A 17,640-nucleotide genomic window follows, 5' to 3' on the forward strand; every position below is an offset into this window, starting at 1 on the left:
GAAAAGGCTGAAACCCCAATTTTTTTGTTCATTTTAAAAGTAAAGAAATCGATGAAAGAAGAGTAATGTTCACCAATAAAAGCACCCTAACTGCTCTCGTGAGAGCCGCTTTAATTTTTATATATACTTGTATATAAATACAATCTGTTATTATCTTAGGGAAGGACAATAGCAATATTGAACAAAATACTTGCTGTGAGCTCACTAACCTATCTGTGCCATCTGCCAGATGTCTGTCCAGCTCCCAGTGCCACCCGACGGCGTCTGTTCTCTGCTTTGGATGGCATGTTATCCTGGGTGCTCTCTGCTCCTTTTCTCTCATAGAAGTAAAGGTTGATAAATACAAATATAAAATGATGCCTTATTATTGGATTATCTTAATACAATTTTAACTAGTTTTGGGGAGACAAGCATCCCATTCCCCTTCCTCCAGGACTAGAGCAGGGATGTCAAAGTCCCTCCTCGAGGGCCGCAATCCAGTCGGGTTTTCAGGATTTCCCCAATGAATATGCATGAGATCTATTATACAATGAAAGCAGTGCATGCAAATAGATCTCATGCATATTCATTGGGGAAATCCTGAAAACCCGGCTGGATTGCGGCCCTTGAGGAGAGACTTTGACACCCCTGATATAGAGTAAGGAAGTTAATCTTACAATCGTCCTGGTGATAGTGTATAGGGCAGTGGTTCCCAAACCTGATCCTGGAGGCACCCAAACTGGTCACATTTTAAGGATATCCACAATGAATATTTATGAGAGATCTGTATACAGAAGAGGCAGCGCATGTATATTTCGTTCATGAATATTAATTGTGGATATCTTGAAAATCTGACTGACTGGAACAGTGGCATAGTAAAAGGGAGGGGAGGCGGTCCGCCCTGGGCGCCATCTTGGTGGAGGCGCCAGCACCTTTCTGCCCCCCCCCCATGGCATGCTTGTACTTTCCCTTCCCCGCCCCCACATACCTCTTTAAAAATCTTTGCCAGCGTGAGCAACTATTCTAGCCTGCTGCTTGCTCTGTCTCCGGCTCTCTCTGAAATTTCTTCCTGGTCTTGGGGCCTGGAAGTGACGTCAGATGAAACACAAGTGCGAGCAGAAGGCTGGAGAAGCTGCTCGCGTAGGCAAAGATTTAGAGGTATGGGGAGGAAGGGAGGGCGCGAGTGTGGCTGGCTGGCTGGTTAACGGGTGGACTGGGGGCGTGGAATGAGCTGAGGGAAAGCAGAGAGGAGGGCGTAGGTGGGCTCCACCGCCCGAGCACCTCTTACCCTCACTCCACTACTGGACTGGAGTGCCTCTAGGACCAAGTGTAGGAACAACTGCTATAGGGGAAGAGATGTGGGGTGAGAGAGAGAATCAGAATGGGACCGACAGTATAATTATATGGGTTACAATGTAATAGAAAATCTTTCTTGCTGGCTTCAATCCTCTCTGTATTCAGCACCATTTAACTGGCAGAACTTGTTATCTTTGCTGAATATACGCAGTCAATGGCTAAAACATTAACCAGCTATATCGTGTGACAACCGGCAATATTTAGTACTGACTAAGTTTAGCGGCCAACTCAGAATAGCAGGCCTATCTGTGGCCATTCTTAGCTTAACTGGCCAGTGCTTAATACTGACTTAGCCACTTAAGTAAGAGCCAGCCCGGAAAAACTCATTCAATGTCGGTCACCAGAAATGAATATTTGCAACCATCACTGACCGCAAGACTTAGCTTGGCTGCCTCCCATGGTCTGAATATCAGCCCCGATGTATCTAAGCATTATAATTTCAAAATGGTTTTGGATTATTTTAAAGTTCCCTTTTAGTATCCTAATCATATGGATATTGATATAGGGGCTCATAATCAAAACTTAAACACGTCTAAAAACCTGCCCAAGCCGGCTCAAGTCAAACCTATTTTTGGACGTATCCAGGGACTTTTTAGGCCTCTGAATGCCACTGTGCGCCCAGAGCTGAAAGGGGCATATTTGGAGCAGTGGGATCTGGTTGGGATATGGGCCGACCTAGACTTCATCGTCTTCAAATGTTTTACTGGATGGAACTTATACGTTGTGAGTTAGACGATGTAGAAACAAGTATAAGTGCCAAAAAGGTATCCAAAGTGACCAGATAACCACTGAAGAGACAAAGTAAAGATCCATACACACTCCCTCAGTGTTCACTGACCCTACCCCCATACACACACACCCACAAAGATCGGAATAAAAACATACATAACTGTCTCCAGAACATCAACACCTAGTATAGGAAAGCCTAGTAGAGTTACTCACGGGTCTCTTAAATAGCCGGGGTGGGTGGGGGCTAGTGAACCATAGAGAGGAGGACCCAGGCCCATAAGCCACTCTAACCACTACATGTGAGTGGAACATGTGCGCCTACCAAAACCCCTTAAAACCCTACTATACCCTACTTCGCACCACTTCTCCTGAACTCCCCATTATACCAATCCTTCAGAAAATCTCTGAAAACCTACTTACTCAACAAGTTTATCTGATCCTACGGAACCCATCCTGCCTACCTACAATCCCAACACACACACCCTCCCACCTGCACAACCTCCCTTCCCCCTCTATATCTAAACCTATGTTGTAATCTACCTGTTCTCTCTTATATAAATACCTGCGGTATCCACATTGTATTTCTACTTTACTGTATACCGTCTTGAACTGAAAAGGTATGACGGGATAGAAATAAAGCTATTATTATTATTATTATATAGGTGGCATCTGCAGCCATAAGGGCTACTAGGGTTGTAGACTGGTGGATATAGTGGGTTTTGGGGGGGATTCACCATGACCTATAAGGGGGTTCTGGTGAGATGTTTGTGGCACCTTTTTTTTAAGTTCACAGCAAGTTCACAGCAGTGCCCTGTAAGGTACTCCACTGCTCTGTTGCCATATCTGGGCAGCCAGTTCATCACAATGCTGGCACCTCCTACGTACAAAAGGTGTTGTTCTGTGCATTTCTAACTTGGATGAAATTTTGGTTGAGATCTGGACGAAAAATAGCTTGGACGTCCAGATAGATGATTATCAAAAAATATATATTTTAGACGTATTTTTCGAGAATGGACATTTCTCCACTGCCGACTTTGGCATCTAACACTTAGACATATCTTTTGATTATGTCCCTCATAGTGTTCTTGTCATGATAAATACTTCCTCCAAAGACGTATCACCATGATCTGCTTTATAGCAGCTGATGTGATGTCTGGGTGAATTAATTCATATCTTTAACATCAGGCCCATTTTCCTAGTGCATTTATTTTATTGAATCAAATATTCTATATTTCAGAATGAGTAAGATTTCCTTATGTTAAATGTTTTTCCTTTGTGGGTAATGATGGAGTCTTCTAATCTTTTCTGGCATAATTTGCAATGAGATAAATACAGGGCTCCTTTTACTAAGGTGCGTTGGGGCCTTAATGCGCGGAATAGCGCACGCTATATTGCCACATGCGCTAGCCCTTAACACCAGCATTGAGCTGGCGTTAATCCAGAAGCATACCACGTGGTGTAACACGCGGTAATTTCGTGCGTGTGCTAAAAACGCTAGCGCACCTTAGTGAAAGGAGCCCACAGTACTGCAGGGACTTGTATCATTTGCTTCTTTTTGAACTTCGGGTTAGAAGTTTGTTTTTCACACATTTTAGCTTCAGATTTGAGAAAAGCAAGCTAATCAAAAGAGTATTAGGTCTTTATTTGTTAATCTTTATTTTGATACAATCAAGTGGTGTAACATGGCAACCATACTGCCACCTTTTCTCTCAGTTCGCATTCAGCCAGAAAACATTTAATCTTTTTTTTTTTTTTTTCCTAGCGTGAAAAGCTCCAGTTTGTTAACTCATTCATTGCAGGACATATTGTAAAAAAAGAATAGCAGAAAGTCAGGTGACTGACTGTGAAATGATACTTTGAATAATTTACATAATGATATTGTGCTATCACAGCTCAAATTAATATTGAGCGCCAAAAAAATATCATGAATCTGCAAGATATTCATAAAGTCATGACTTTCTGTTACAGAGTCCTTGGGGCTCCTTTTACTAAGGTGCGTTAGGCCCTAAAGCGCAGAATAGCGCCCGCTAAATTGCCGCGCGCGCTAGACCTTAACACCAGCATTATTCTAGAAGCACGGTTTAGCGCGTGGTAATTTTTTGTGTGCGCTAAAAACGCTAGCTCACCTTAGTAAAAGGAGCCCTTGGTTTCAGGGGAGCTGCAGTTAGGTTGCTAAAGATCACCAGTGTCCAGTGACCTTTTTGAAGACTGCACCGTTTGTTACTTTATTGAACGCTGCAAAAATTGTTTTTACTATGACTGGATGAAAGAAGACCGTATACCAGAAAAATATTTCTACTCTTTTTATAACAGATGCAAAATGGACAGCTCCAAAAACTGTGGACTGCTTTGCACTTAGGGCCAGATTCTATAAACGGTACGGAGCAGCGCCTACATTGTAGGTGCTGCTCGGCACGGTTCTCAATAATAAAAATAGCACCATTTATAGAATCAAGCCTAGCAGTGCCTAAGTGGACTTTGGTATGACTAGGCATCTTAGACATAGGCACCGCTCCATTAAGCCAGTTTTTCACTCGCCTAATTTGGCAGTGCCTATGTTGGATGCCTAACGAAGCCTAAGACAATCGTACCTATTCTCTGCCCATAACCAAGCCGACTTTTTAACATATTTATTTATTTAATTTATTTTCTATCCCATTGTCCCCAAGGTGCTCAGAACGGGTAACAGGTTAAACATATGCATAATATACGGTTAACAGGTTATGATTTGCATTGGATTTGCCATAATTTCAGTACAAGTTTATGATACAAGTTTTTAACCTAACTTGTCACATATTAGGTGTCATTAGGTGTCCCCAGGCTTTGGATTGTGCCTGCACTTAGGCGTCCTAAGAGTTTGGTGCTGAACTCTTAAATTGCTTAATTTTTATTTGTGGGTTCTGGGGTTTTTTTTTTGATTGGCTGAAAACGTATAGTCAATTATCAAGCCAATTAATGCAATTTTAAAAAATTAAGTTCGGTGTGGATCCTAAACTTAGGCATCGCTTGGCAGCCATGATTATGACACCTAGCAGCACCTAAATAAGAACATAAGAATAGCCTTACTGGGTCATACCAAAGGTCCATCAAGTCCAGTAGCCTGTTTTCACAGTGGCCAATCAACATTCCATGCTACTGATCCAGGGCAAGCAGTGGCTTCCCCCATGCCTTTCTCAATAACAGACTATGGACATTTCTTCCAGGAAATTGTCCAAACTTTTCTTAAAATCAGCTACGCTATCCATTCTTACCACAACCTCTGGCAACATGTTCTAGAGCTTAACTATTCTTTGAGTGAAAAAATATTTCCTCCTATTGGTTTTAAAAAGTATTTCCCTGTAACTTCACCGAACGTCTCCTAGTCTTTGTAATTTTTGATGTAGTGAAAAATCGATCCACTTGTACCCATTCTACTCCACTCAGGATTTTGTAGACTTCAATCATATCTCACCTCAGCCGTCTTTATTCCATGCTGAACAGCCCTAACCTTTTTAGTCTTTCTTCATACGAGAGGCGTTCCATCCTCTTTATCATCTTGGTCGCTCTTCTTTGAACCTTTTCTAGTGCCGCTATATCTTTCTTGAGATAAGGAGACCAGAATTGAACAGAATACTCCAGGTAAGGTTGCACCATGGAGCGACACAGAGACATTATAACATTCTTAGTCTTGTTAGCCATCCCTTTTTTAAAAATAATTCCTAGCATCTTTTTTGGACACCACTGCACATTGTTACAATGATACCTAGATCCTTTTCTTGGGCAGTGGCGTACCAAGGGAGGGGCTGGGGGGGTGGCGGTCCGCCCCATGTGCACACTCCAAGGGAGTGCACAGCCGGCTGGATCCGGAACCTCCAGCGCTGTTTCAAACCGCACTCCAGCACGGCTGCCCTACATAGAGTCGGCAGCCGCGCTGAAGTGAAGAAAGTCCCGCGATGACTGGTAAGAGGTAAGTGACATCGGGGGAGGGGGGGCCGGCAGCCGCAGTCATCGCAGGATCTTGCCGCAACTAACTGCATCTGCTGGCCCAGCCCCCTCCGATGTCACTTACCTCTTCCATCGGAGCAGAAGCAGTCATCGCGGGACCTTTGGGATGGAGAAAGAAAGGAGGTCAGGGTGGCATGAAAGGGTGTGGAGGGTGACAAAGGGGGGTCAGGGTGCTATGGAAACATGGTGAAGGGTGACAAAGGGGGGTCAGGGTGCTATGGAAACATGCTGAAGGGTGACAAAGGGGGTTAGGGTGATATGGCATCACGCTGAAGGGTGACAAAGGGGGGTCAGGGTGATATGGAATCATGCTGAAGGGTGACAAAGGGGGTCAGGGTGGTAAGGATGCGTGGTGGAGGGAGAGAAAGGGGCAGATGCTGAAGGAATTGCAGGGAAAGAGACATAAGGGGGAACGATACTGCATGGAATTGGGTTGTAGGGAGCGAAAGGGGGCAGATGCTGATGGAAGTGGGGGGAAAGAGAGAGAAGGGGCAGATGATGGAAGTGGGGAGAGAGAAGAGGGCAGATGATGAAAGGAGGGGATAAATAAAAGGAGGGCATATGATGGGGGAAAAGGATTGAGTTAGGGAAATACTGGAGGGGGTGAGGGAAAGAGGTGGCGAGCTGTAGGTAGACAGTAAAAAAAGAAATTGATGAGAGGGTAGTAAGAACATAATCTAGATGGATGCAGAAAATAAATTGAAAAAGAAAATGAGGTAAGAAAGGGATTGCAGAAGAGAGATGTGGGAGAGGGGAGGAGAGGAGAGAGATGCCAGACCAATGGGGGTGAAAGGAGAGATGGAAGGGGGAGGCATACAGTTTCTGGAAGGGGCATTGAAGGAGAGAAGATGCCATATAGGGGCAGAGAGATGGCAGACAGTGGATGGAAGGAAGAGAGTAACAAGAAGATGAGGAAAGCAGAAACCAGAGAAGACAAAGGTAGAAAAAAATTTTCTTTTTATTTATTGCTTTAGGAGACATGTGTCACTGTTTCTGTGGTGTTGCATTGTATGCAGAATCCAGCTTCTTGCTGGTTTAATTTAACCTTTGTCTATGTATTTTTATTTTATCCCCCCTTTTACAAAACTGTGGAGTGTTTTTTAGTGCCAGCCGTGGTGGTAGCAGCTCTGATGCCCAGAATTCTATGAGCGTCAGAGCTGTTACCACTGTGGCTAAAATCCACACTACAGTTTTGTAAAAGGAGGAGGGGTTAGTTTGTGATGACATATTCCATACTAGGCAAAGATGTTTTCTGTGTTCTGTGTGTTCGAAAGACATGGTTTTCTGTTAGGATTGACGGTGTTTAGTTTAGTTTTACAATGGGTGTATCGATGTTGTACTGCTCACTTCATATGTAAGATGCTGCCTTTTCCTAGGTACTCATGTGTGATGTGTGGATTGTTACTAAAAATCATGTTTTTCGTACAGATGGGGGGGGTGCCAAAAAATGATGGGCCCCGGGTGTCACATATGCTAGGTACGCCACTGTTCTTGGGTGCTAACCCCCATGACTAACACCCTAGCATCTGATAACTGTGATTTGGGTTATTCTTCCCAATGTGCTTCACTTTGCATTTGTTCACGTTAAATTTCATCTGCCACTTGGACGCCCGGTCTTCCAATTTCCTAAGGTCTGCCTGCAATTTTTCACAATCTGCATGCGTTATAACAACTTTGAACAGGTTAGTGTCATCTGCAAATTTAATCATCTCACTTGTTCCAATTTTCAGATCATTTATAAATAAGCATTAGTCCCAGAACAGATCCCTGCCGGCACTCCACTGTTTAGTCTTCTCCATTGAGAAAAATGACCATTTAACCCCTCCCTCTGTATTCTATCTGATAACCAATTCCTAATCCACAACTGATCTTTGCCACCTATCCCATGACTCTAATTTTCTCAGGAGCCTCTCATGAAGAACTTTATCAAAAGCTTTCTGAAAATCTAGGTACACTGCATCAATCGGCTCACCTTTAGCCACATGTTTATTCACACCTTCAAAGAAGTCAAGCAAATTGGTGAGGGAAGATATCCCTGGGCTGTACCCATGCTGAACCTGTCTCATTAAATCATGTTAGTTTGTGTTCCACAATTTTATTTTTTATAATTTTTTTCACCATTTTGCCTAGCACTGAAGTCAGGCTTACCCGTCTGTAATTTCTCAGATCTCCCCTGGACCCCTTTTTAAAAATTGGCGTAACACTGGCTACTCAATGGAGATACTATAGACCCAGGGCATAAGTAAAGGAGAGATGTTAAACTACAGGGACAACCAGGTAGGGAAAGAGAGATAGGTGTTAGACCATGAGGGTTGAGGAATGGTCGTGACCTGTTTGGGCCGCCGCGAGAGTGAACTGCTGGGCAGGATGGACCTATGGTCTGACCCGGCGGAGGCACTGCTTATGTTCTTATGTGGGAAAGATTGCAGTAAAGAAAGAGAAAGATGCTGGACAATAGGGGGGTGGGGGGGTAAGAGAAATGCTGGACCATGAGTGTGTAAAGGAGGAAAGAGCGATAGTACACAGAGGGACAGAAATGTCAGGCTACAAGTGTGGGGAGAGAGAGAAGCTGGGCTATATGGGTTGAGGGATGGAGGGAGAGGGGAGGGAAATACTGTGAGTGGTGGAGCCATGGGAGAAAATTTAGGCTGTTGTCAAGGAGATGAATGGAGAAGGATAGTGATAGAGAGGATTGAAATTTGGTAATTTGGGTAGATGACAAAAGGGCTGGGGAAGGAGTGAGACTGAAAATAAGAAAGCTAGGGGTAAATGAAAAAGATGAAAAGTTGATAGGTAAGTGAAAAGGAAAAGGGAAATGGAGGACTGGAGGGTGAGAAAGAAGGTAAAATATGAGTGGACAGAAATTGAAAAGAAAGAACAGGAGGAGAGTTAAAAGGAAATGATCAATATGTCAAAAGCAGCTGAAGTGGAGGAGAGGGAGAGAGTGGGGAAATGAAACAAGATGAAAGAAAATAAATTACAAAAGGACAGCAGTCCCTGGAAAGAGAGCTAACAAAAGACAGATGGGAAAACAGAAAAGAGAAACAAGCATGGTGGAAAAATATAATAAAACCTTAAAAAAGGCTAAATCACAAGTAAGAAAGGATTCTAATAAGAGCTCAAGGAGAGTATAGAAAGGGTCTCAAGCGCTCACAGCTAAAAGCTCGATATGTCTTACAAGCTGATAACCATAGGGTGAGCTATCATCGATCTTTGTTCACTACTCCAATATACGCTCCGTATTATCAGAAACCCTCTATAGATAGTTTTTTCAGATTTTAATTTTAATGATTCTATGAATTATGATTCTATAAATTATGATTCTTAAGATAGAACTGTCGGAGTTTATAACTTCCACTATATAGATCTTAAAATACTTAGCTTCAATAGCATAGTATCATGGTGGCTACGGAAGATCTCCATTTCGCTCTCATTAATTTGGAAATTAGGAATCAGGAAAAGAGCCGACATTCTCACTATTTATATCGACCTTGATTCTAACAAGGAAAAACCTGTAGGTTAAGAGACACAGCGTAACGCTGTGTCTCTTAACCTACAGGTTTTTCCTTGTTAGAATCAAGGTCGATATAAATAGTGAGAATGTCGGCTCTTTTCCTGATGAAGCTCTTTCCAAATTAATGAGAGCGAAACGGAGATCTTCCTTAGCCACCATGATACTATGCTATTGAAGCTAAGTATTTTAAGATCTATATAGTGGAAGTTATAAACTCCGACAGTTCTATCTTAAGAATCATAATTTATAGAATCATAATTCATAGAATCATTAAAATTAAAATTAAAATCTGAAAAAACTATCTATAGAGGGTTTCTGATAATAGGAGCGTATATTGGAGTAGTGAACAAAGATCGATGATAGCTCACCCTATGGTTATCAGCTTGTAAGACATATCGAGCTTTTAGCTGTGAGCGCTTGAGACCCTTTCTATACTCTCCTTGAGCTCTTATTAGAATCCTTTCTTACTTGTGATTTAGCCTTTTTTAAGGTTTTTTTTGTGTGTTTCACGACTTTTTGGAGGATATTTAGGAAAAATATAATATCCAGACAACAAAAGTAGAAAACATGTTCTAATTTGAATTAATTAACTGAAATGTTAGCTTTGGAAAATGTGCATCGCAGATATCTTTATAAGAGGAAATGCATTTTTGTTTTTATTTCTCCAGTGTTGCAGTTCATGCCAAATTTGACTTCTTGGGGATCCCATTTCCATTTTTGTCTTCATATTTCTATTTCTAATTTGTGATCCCTTGTTCTGTATTTGGTGAGAATCTCTCTGTGTTTTGCATGTGACTGAGGTACCATATTACATTTGTGTGCAGTTTCTCTATAGAGATTTGTCCCACTTGTTTTACCATTAGTAGGTATATTGTTGTTTAGGGACCCAAACTGAGTACAAACTCCTTATATTTTATATTATTCCATTTGCCACTGCAAGTTTCAAAGAGTGTTTCTGTGGTAATATTTTAAAAGATGGTATTCGATAAGTCAACTGTGACATTTGGGAAGCTTTCTAAAGATTCTGGAGAGAATGAATGCAGGCCAAGTCAATCATAGATTTAAAAATCAGAGTTGTGGATACTGATCTGATCTTTTCTTGCAGGAACATTTCACACCTGAATGCAAATTTAAGGAATCAGTATTTGAAAACTACTATGTGACGTATTCTTCAATGATATACAGACAGCACTCTGGCCGTGGTTGGTATTTGGGTCTTAACAAAGAAGGTGAAATCATGAAAGGAAATCATGTAAAAAAAAATAAACCCGCAGCTCATTTCCTTCCCAAACCATTAAAAGGTAAGATTCATAATACATGATTTTCCAGCGATTATTGCATAATCATGCACTTGTACAAATAAGTTATAATAATCATGTAGCTGAAATCATTTAAATAATTTTCCACTATCAGACACTGAGGGCCTAATTCCCTAAGCTTTTTTCCCAATAGGCCTAGAATGGGAGGAAAGCCTAATTGAATCAGGCCCTTTGCTCATTATCATGAATAGGGAAAGCAAGGCAGTACACAATATATTATTTATGACTGACTTCAAATGTTCCGATAGACCCTGTTAAAACTGGATAATTGCATTTGGCAGCATAAAGAAGGCAAACTGATTGCACAGTGAGCTATCCACAGTAAAGTACAGTACTTGTTAATGCCATCTGTCTCATATTATCAATATTTTTAAAATTCCAAATCTTTTCAAACATATAGGGCTCCTTTTACTAAGCTGTGCTAGCGGTTTTAGCGCGTGCTACAATGTCGCACGCATTAGACGCTAATGCCTCCATAAAGCTGCCGTTAGTTTTTTCGCATAGCGTGGGGGTTAGTGCGTGCTAAAAACCCTACCACAGCTTAGTAAAAGGAGCCCATAATCTATCACCAGTTCCACTAAAAATGTAAAGTAATGGCTGTAAGTTAATATATTACAGGACCATTCAGTCTTTACTAAAATATGTACAATTTATAGAAGCATTTTTCATATAATTCACACAGTTTCAAATTACTTGGCAGTAGCACCTTAATTGTGTGAATGTTTACACAAATTTTCAAATTGCAAAAAAAAAAAAACCTTCTCCACAAAAGTGGAAGTAAGAAAGAGCTAGAGAACTACAGGCCGGTAAGTTTGGCTCCTGTGGCAAGTAAATTAATGGACACACTTTTAAAACAGAGAATGATGAAGTTTCTGGAATGGAATAAACAAAGAAGTGGAGTAATGATAGTCCTCTAACTGGGGAAATATAAATGAAACAAAAAACAAACAAACATGGACTTCTTCAAGATAAGTCTTTATTTATTTAAAACAGTTTGATCCAACATGATCTGTCTTTCAGCTGCACTGAGCCTGCATCAGTGGTTAGTTAAGAATATATAGAGTATAGAGGCTTCAATACCTCCTTTTTCCTACTGGCCATTCTTATCCCTGTGCGTGGTAATTGACTGTACCAGTTTTCAACCAATTTTTAAAAAATAAACAGTTAAGAATTTGGCACTGAGCTCTTAGGATGCCTAGTGATAACTAAGTAGAGGTGCCCTCCAATATCTAATGATGCCTAACTGAAAAAGCACAACTCTCCAATACTTTACCCAACCTCCAAAATATCCAGCGTTCCCCTCCATAGAATTACAAATTGTTAAACATACTCTCATATATAGCCGACATGTTTCGCAACAATTTGCTTTATCAAGGATCCCCCAGAGCCATTGTTTCCACCATCTTACTCACTTTTAAAATATTACCTCACTTTGAGTAAGATGGTGGACAGAATGGCTCTGGGGGATCCTTGATAAAGCAAATTGTTGCAAAACATGTCAGATCATGTAACGCAGTACCATGATGAGCTAAGTATATAACTTATTTGAACATTTTTAAATAGAATAATCTCAAGGAAACTTCTAAAAAGAGCACGGTGGATAAAAAAGTTAAAAAAAAGTTTACTTAAATAATTGCAAAAAAAGAATGTGAGCCAATGAGGAATGAAAACACTGGTATTCCCACCGATATTGAACACTACTAAGGGTGGAGGAGGTGTACTTGAGGTCACATTTTGTTACATTTGAAATATATGAGAGTATGTTTAACAATTTGTAATTCTACGGAGGGGAACGCTGGATATTTTGGAGGTTGAGTAAAGTATTGGAGAGTTGTGTTATATGATTCCCAATCATAAATGAAACAGATTTAAATAGTGCCATCTTTTTGTGAGTGTACAGTAACTGAAAAAGCAGACATGGTTAGGGGATGAGAATCGTCATGGTTGACTTAGGCATCGCTAGGCATCTGAGTTAGGTGCCGGTAAATTAGATCAAGTAGAACTTGACCTAATATACAGTTGCCTACCTCTAGGATGCTTGGCAATACCTAAGCATGCCTAGGCACCACTAGGCGGGATTCTAGCAGTTGCCCTAGTAGTTGATTGACAACCATGCCAAGTGCTGCCTATAGCGTAGATACACTTAGGCACCGTTGATAGAATCTGGCCCTTAGTACCAGGATGTGCTCCCAGTTTGGGGCTCAAAGATTGACACCAACTTAAACCTGGTGTAAATCCTTGCACCTTAATTAGGCGCAGATCTACCATATTCTATAACATTGAGAACAAATTCTAGGTACGCCCTTGCCCCGTTTTCGGATCCGCACAGAAAAATTTACACATGCATCTTTATAGACTCCTGACTAGGAAGATGCTGACATAAATTTTAATTATTGCCAATTAGTCCAATAATTGGCTAGCACCCGATTAACAGTGCTAATTGCCTCGTTCAATTAAATTGCACACAGAAATCAAATGCATGCCCAAATTTACACACACAGTTTTGAGCACCATATTAGGAGATAGTGCATATTTGCAAGGGAGACATACACATATGACCTAACTGTATTAATAGTTGTACACACTGATCTATCTGTACTAGTAAATCTATTGAATGTCCGGGTAACTGACCCAACCTCTTGCAATATAATCTGACCTTGAACTGAATAGGTAAAAGCAGAATAGAAAACCTGAGTAATATAATATAACATAATAATAATAACTTTATTCTTTTATACCGCCATAACCAAAAGTTCTAGGCGGTTTACACTAAAAAGAGCTGGACAATCAGCAAAATACAATAATACAGTAAAAAGTACAAGTATTTGTAAAATAGAATTTCAATAATAAAACTCTCATTAAGTAATAAACTTATCGAACAATAGGATAACATAGCTTGCTGAATACATTTACCTAACCAAGATTGTTGCCTACCAGCTTGAAATGCTAGGGTCCTATCTAAGAAGGTCTTATATCTACTCCCATTAATTTTTGGATAAGCAAATAAGTAGAAGTTTCTAGTTTCTCATGATGGTCTATGCAACACAAAATGAGGAAAAAGGTAAGCTGGAGACAATCCCGATATCAGCCTAAAGGAGATACTGGAAGATTTGAATAATACTCTTGCCTCCAAAGGCAGCCAATGAAGTAAACAATAATATGGACTAATATGGTCGTTCTTTTTTAAACCAAAAATCAATCTAACAGCTGTATTCTGAATTATCCTTAATTTCTTTAGAATTTTTGGGGATGCTCCTAAATAGATGATGTTACAATAGTCTAAAATATATAAAACTAAAGCCTGCACCAATAGTCTGAACGATAAAGGATCAAAATATTTCTTTATGGTTCTTAAATTTCCACAATGTAAAAAAGCATTTTTGTACCACTAAGTTCTTGTGTTCTGCTAGTGTTAAATGTCAGTCTAATGTGACTCTCATACCATAAGTGAAAGCTTGGGTGGGACACATGTATGTAACTTATAGAATCAGTTACATACATATTTGCATTATGGCTGGTGTAAGTGCTTGTGCCTAACTTTTAAGCATATATTTAAGCAATTACACTAGTATTCTTTTAAAGAAAGTAGATCTCTACATTATTTTACAGAATAGCCTTCTACCAGGTGCCCAGTTGTTGAAATGCCCTTCACATGTATGTGGAAGAAACAAAACATTTTTCAATGGAGACTGAAACAGAGAAGTCAAATAAGGGATAAGCACGGATGTAAGGATAAGATTGAATAGGCTTGGGGGTCTAGAATCAGGAATAGTAGAAAGCCAGTGGTACTTCTGGCTCCTACATTAGTTTGAAGATTAGTCTTTTTCTTCACAAAATTATGTAAATAAGATTTGTTCTCCATGTCCTTGAATATTAGTACATATTCATGATTGAACAAGATTGATGTTTCTACCCTCCCGATTAGCGTCTTATTTACAAGCTAAGTACTTTTAGCGTATATATTTATACTTAAATTTATGAAGTTAAAATTAATATTTATGAAAAACGCATACAAAATCCATGGGTCCAGTGACGAATGGGTGCATAAAGCCCCGCACAATGAAATGATTTGAGTGCGTGGTGGCCCGCTGAGGACCTGTAAATAACGTTAAACTGCATTGAATGAAGTTTGGCAAAACAGTGAGGTAATGTCTTGCTGATACTGACTGGTGAAAAACTTCAATAGCATTCAGGTTATATTCAAACATAGTAAACACTATCTACTTATCTAATGTCATGGAGCTATGCAGCACTAGCATTGTTGGTTTGTAATTTATTGATTGCTATGATTATTGGATTTGACATTCTAGTCATTTATAGTGTGTGTAAACCATACTTTACATCTGGAACATGCTTTAGAGCAGGGGTGTCAAAGTCCAACCTCGAGGGCCGCAATCCAGTCGGGTTTTCAGGTTTTCCCCAATGAATATGCATGAGATCTATTAGCACACAATAAAAGCAGTGTGTGCAAATAGATCTCATGCATATTCATTGGGGAAATCCTGAAAACCTGACTGGATTGCGGCCCTCGAGGAGGGACTTTGACACCCCTGTATTAGAGGATGGAGGAACTGAGGGGGATGGGGAGAGGTTTGGAAAATAAGGATCAGATTACAGAATGGAAGGCAAAGATGGGGAGGAGGGGTGCTCAGATTAGAGCAGGGGTGTCAAAGTCCCTCCTCGAGGGCCGCAATCCAGTCGGATTTTCAGGATTTCCTCAATGAATATGCATGAGATTTACTAGCACACAATGAAAGCTGTGCATGCAAATAGATCTCATGCATATTCATTGGGGAAATCCTGAAAACCTGACTGGATTGCGGCCCCCGAGGAGGGACTTTGACACCCCTGCTTTAGAATATTATTTCCCACAGTGAATAGAATCCTCTAATTATAGCGTATAAAGTCTTCATACCTGTTAATTCTTTCTGCTTTGCAGTGGCTATGTACAAAGAACCTTCTCTTCACGATCTCACAGAATTTTCAAGGTCTGGGAGTGGGACCCCAACAAAAAGCAGAAGTGTTTCAGGAATGCTAAATGGAGGCAAATCCATGAGTCAAAATGAATCAACGTAGCCAGGATAAGGCAAGTCAGGTGTTCTAAAATGGAAACTTACCTCTGGATGCTGTTGAATTCTTATTAGCAGTTTCTCATCCAAATGTTCAATTATTCAGGACAAGCCAATGAACCTATGTAGGTCGCTCCTGTGTCAACTATTAGATCTTCTGGTTGTCAATGGATCTATGCTGTTATTGTAGAATATGCTTGTACATCTCTGAAGGTACCCGGATTGCCAGCGAAATATAACCATGGAATAAAATCTCGGAGAAGAAATGTCCTGCTCTCTCTTTATACCACCTAAGCTGTGTGAAAAACTAAACAAAACATTACAGCGCCCACTGCTGATAAGAATTTGCTTTTTCCAACTGAGAAAAAAAAAAAAGACCACTTTTGCTCTTTAAAGAAAATTTTAATGCTTATATGTTTTATAGGGGCAAACAAACATGACAAACTGTAAATTTGATTGTTTTCTTGGCTTCACTGTTTTATATCTAAGCTTAATGAAATTGTACTATTAATCTGGAGTAGTGCACTTTTTTGATTTTCGGCAGATGTAGCTTTCTGGAGTCTGTTGGGTCATTAAAGCTGGGTCTTTAAAAATCAACATTGACAACAACAAAAATCCAAAATCAGGGTTGGGCCTGAGTTTGCGTCTCAGGCTCATGTAAACAGTGTTCTTGTAGTTTTAAATACACTGAATTATACATTTTTATAGATTTCTAGCGCTCTGGTAAAAGTTTTCTGTTAAGCCCACTCTGTAGAAGCCAAGTTTGTTCTTCATCCCAAAACAGTGACAGACACCATCAAATGAGGGTAAGGTTATGTGTTCATGTAGTTTTCCTTTTAATTCCACTTGTGCGTCTTGTGTTAATCTGTTGTTGTAACTGATTTTCTAAAGGTGACCTTTTTTTTTTTTTTTTAATAAGTAATGTCATATATGTTAAAGTCTTTCTTTCACTGTATCAGGTATGTGAGTTTAACGTACAAAAAGTATTTGGCAGGTTACCCCTAAACAACATATACAACGCTCCTGGGAAATGGTTTCTGATTTTATTAGTTTTTCATGTAGATCATCCTAACTGTTGCATGGGAGGAAGTTGGAAAATTGCAATAGGGTTGCATGAGGTATAGGGTTTTGTGCATTAAAACGTTGGATTCTGTGCTCCAAAATTTTCATGGTATGTACAAGCAGTTTTCTGTCTTGTAAAAAGACTTGTTTATTATTTGTTGTATACACAAACCTGCACTGAATAAACTATTTATAAGATATACTTTTTTTTTTTTTTTAACGTTTGATAATTTGTTAAATTGGCATTATTGTATTCTTTTCTTCACATTACACAAAGTGGAGTTCTGAAATCAGAACCTGACTCTGAGCTAGAACGAGGACCACAAAACTTGAATAAATCCCTACAATCTCAGTTCAAATCCTTGTTTGGATCTATAAAGGTCCGGTGTGAATAGATTTGGATACTTGAGACTAGATTTACTAAAGAACACTACTGCATTTCCACACAAATGTCATTAATACGTGTTATTAGTAAATAAGACCAAAAAAATTAGAATAGCAGCCATAGTCCATACATGTCTGTTGTAGTTGAAAAAAAGTCACAGATATTGTTCAAAAAATATTATCATTCAGCTATCATAAACCATCACTTCAAAATTCTTCTTATTTATGAAATGTCCACTTAATT

At 39.8% G+C, this 17,640-nt stretch overlaps 1 protein-coding gene across 9 annotated transcripts in view; it reads left to right on the forward strand.

Moving 5' to 3' along the window:
• The window catches only part of FGF13 (fibroblast growth factor 13), a 562,033-nt gene extending 544,821 nt beyond the window's left edge, over window positions 1–17,212 (forward strand). For all 9 annotated transcript variants that reach the window (XM_033945624.1, XM_033945623.1, XM_033945628.1 and 6 more), the window contains 2 exons: window positions 10,668–10,863; window positions 15,821–17,212. In XM_033945624.1, the coding sequence (XP_033801515.1) occupies window positions 10,668–10,863; window positions 15,821–15,957 (333 nt within the window). In that variant the 3' untranslated portion in view covers window positions 15,958–17,212. The remainder of the gene's footprint in view (window positions 1–10,667; window positions 10,864–15,820) is intronic.
• The last annotated feature ends 428 nt before the right edge of the window (window positions 17,213–17,640 follow it).

The sequence above is a fragment of the Geotrypetes seraphini genome, chromosome 5, assembly GCF_902459505.1.
Source record: "Geotrypetes seraphini chromosome 5, aGeoSer1.1, whole genome shotgun sequence".
Classification (NCBI taxonomy): Eukaryota; Metazoa; Chordata; class Amphibia; order Gymnophiona; family Dermophiidae; genus Geotrypetes; species Geotrypetes seraphini.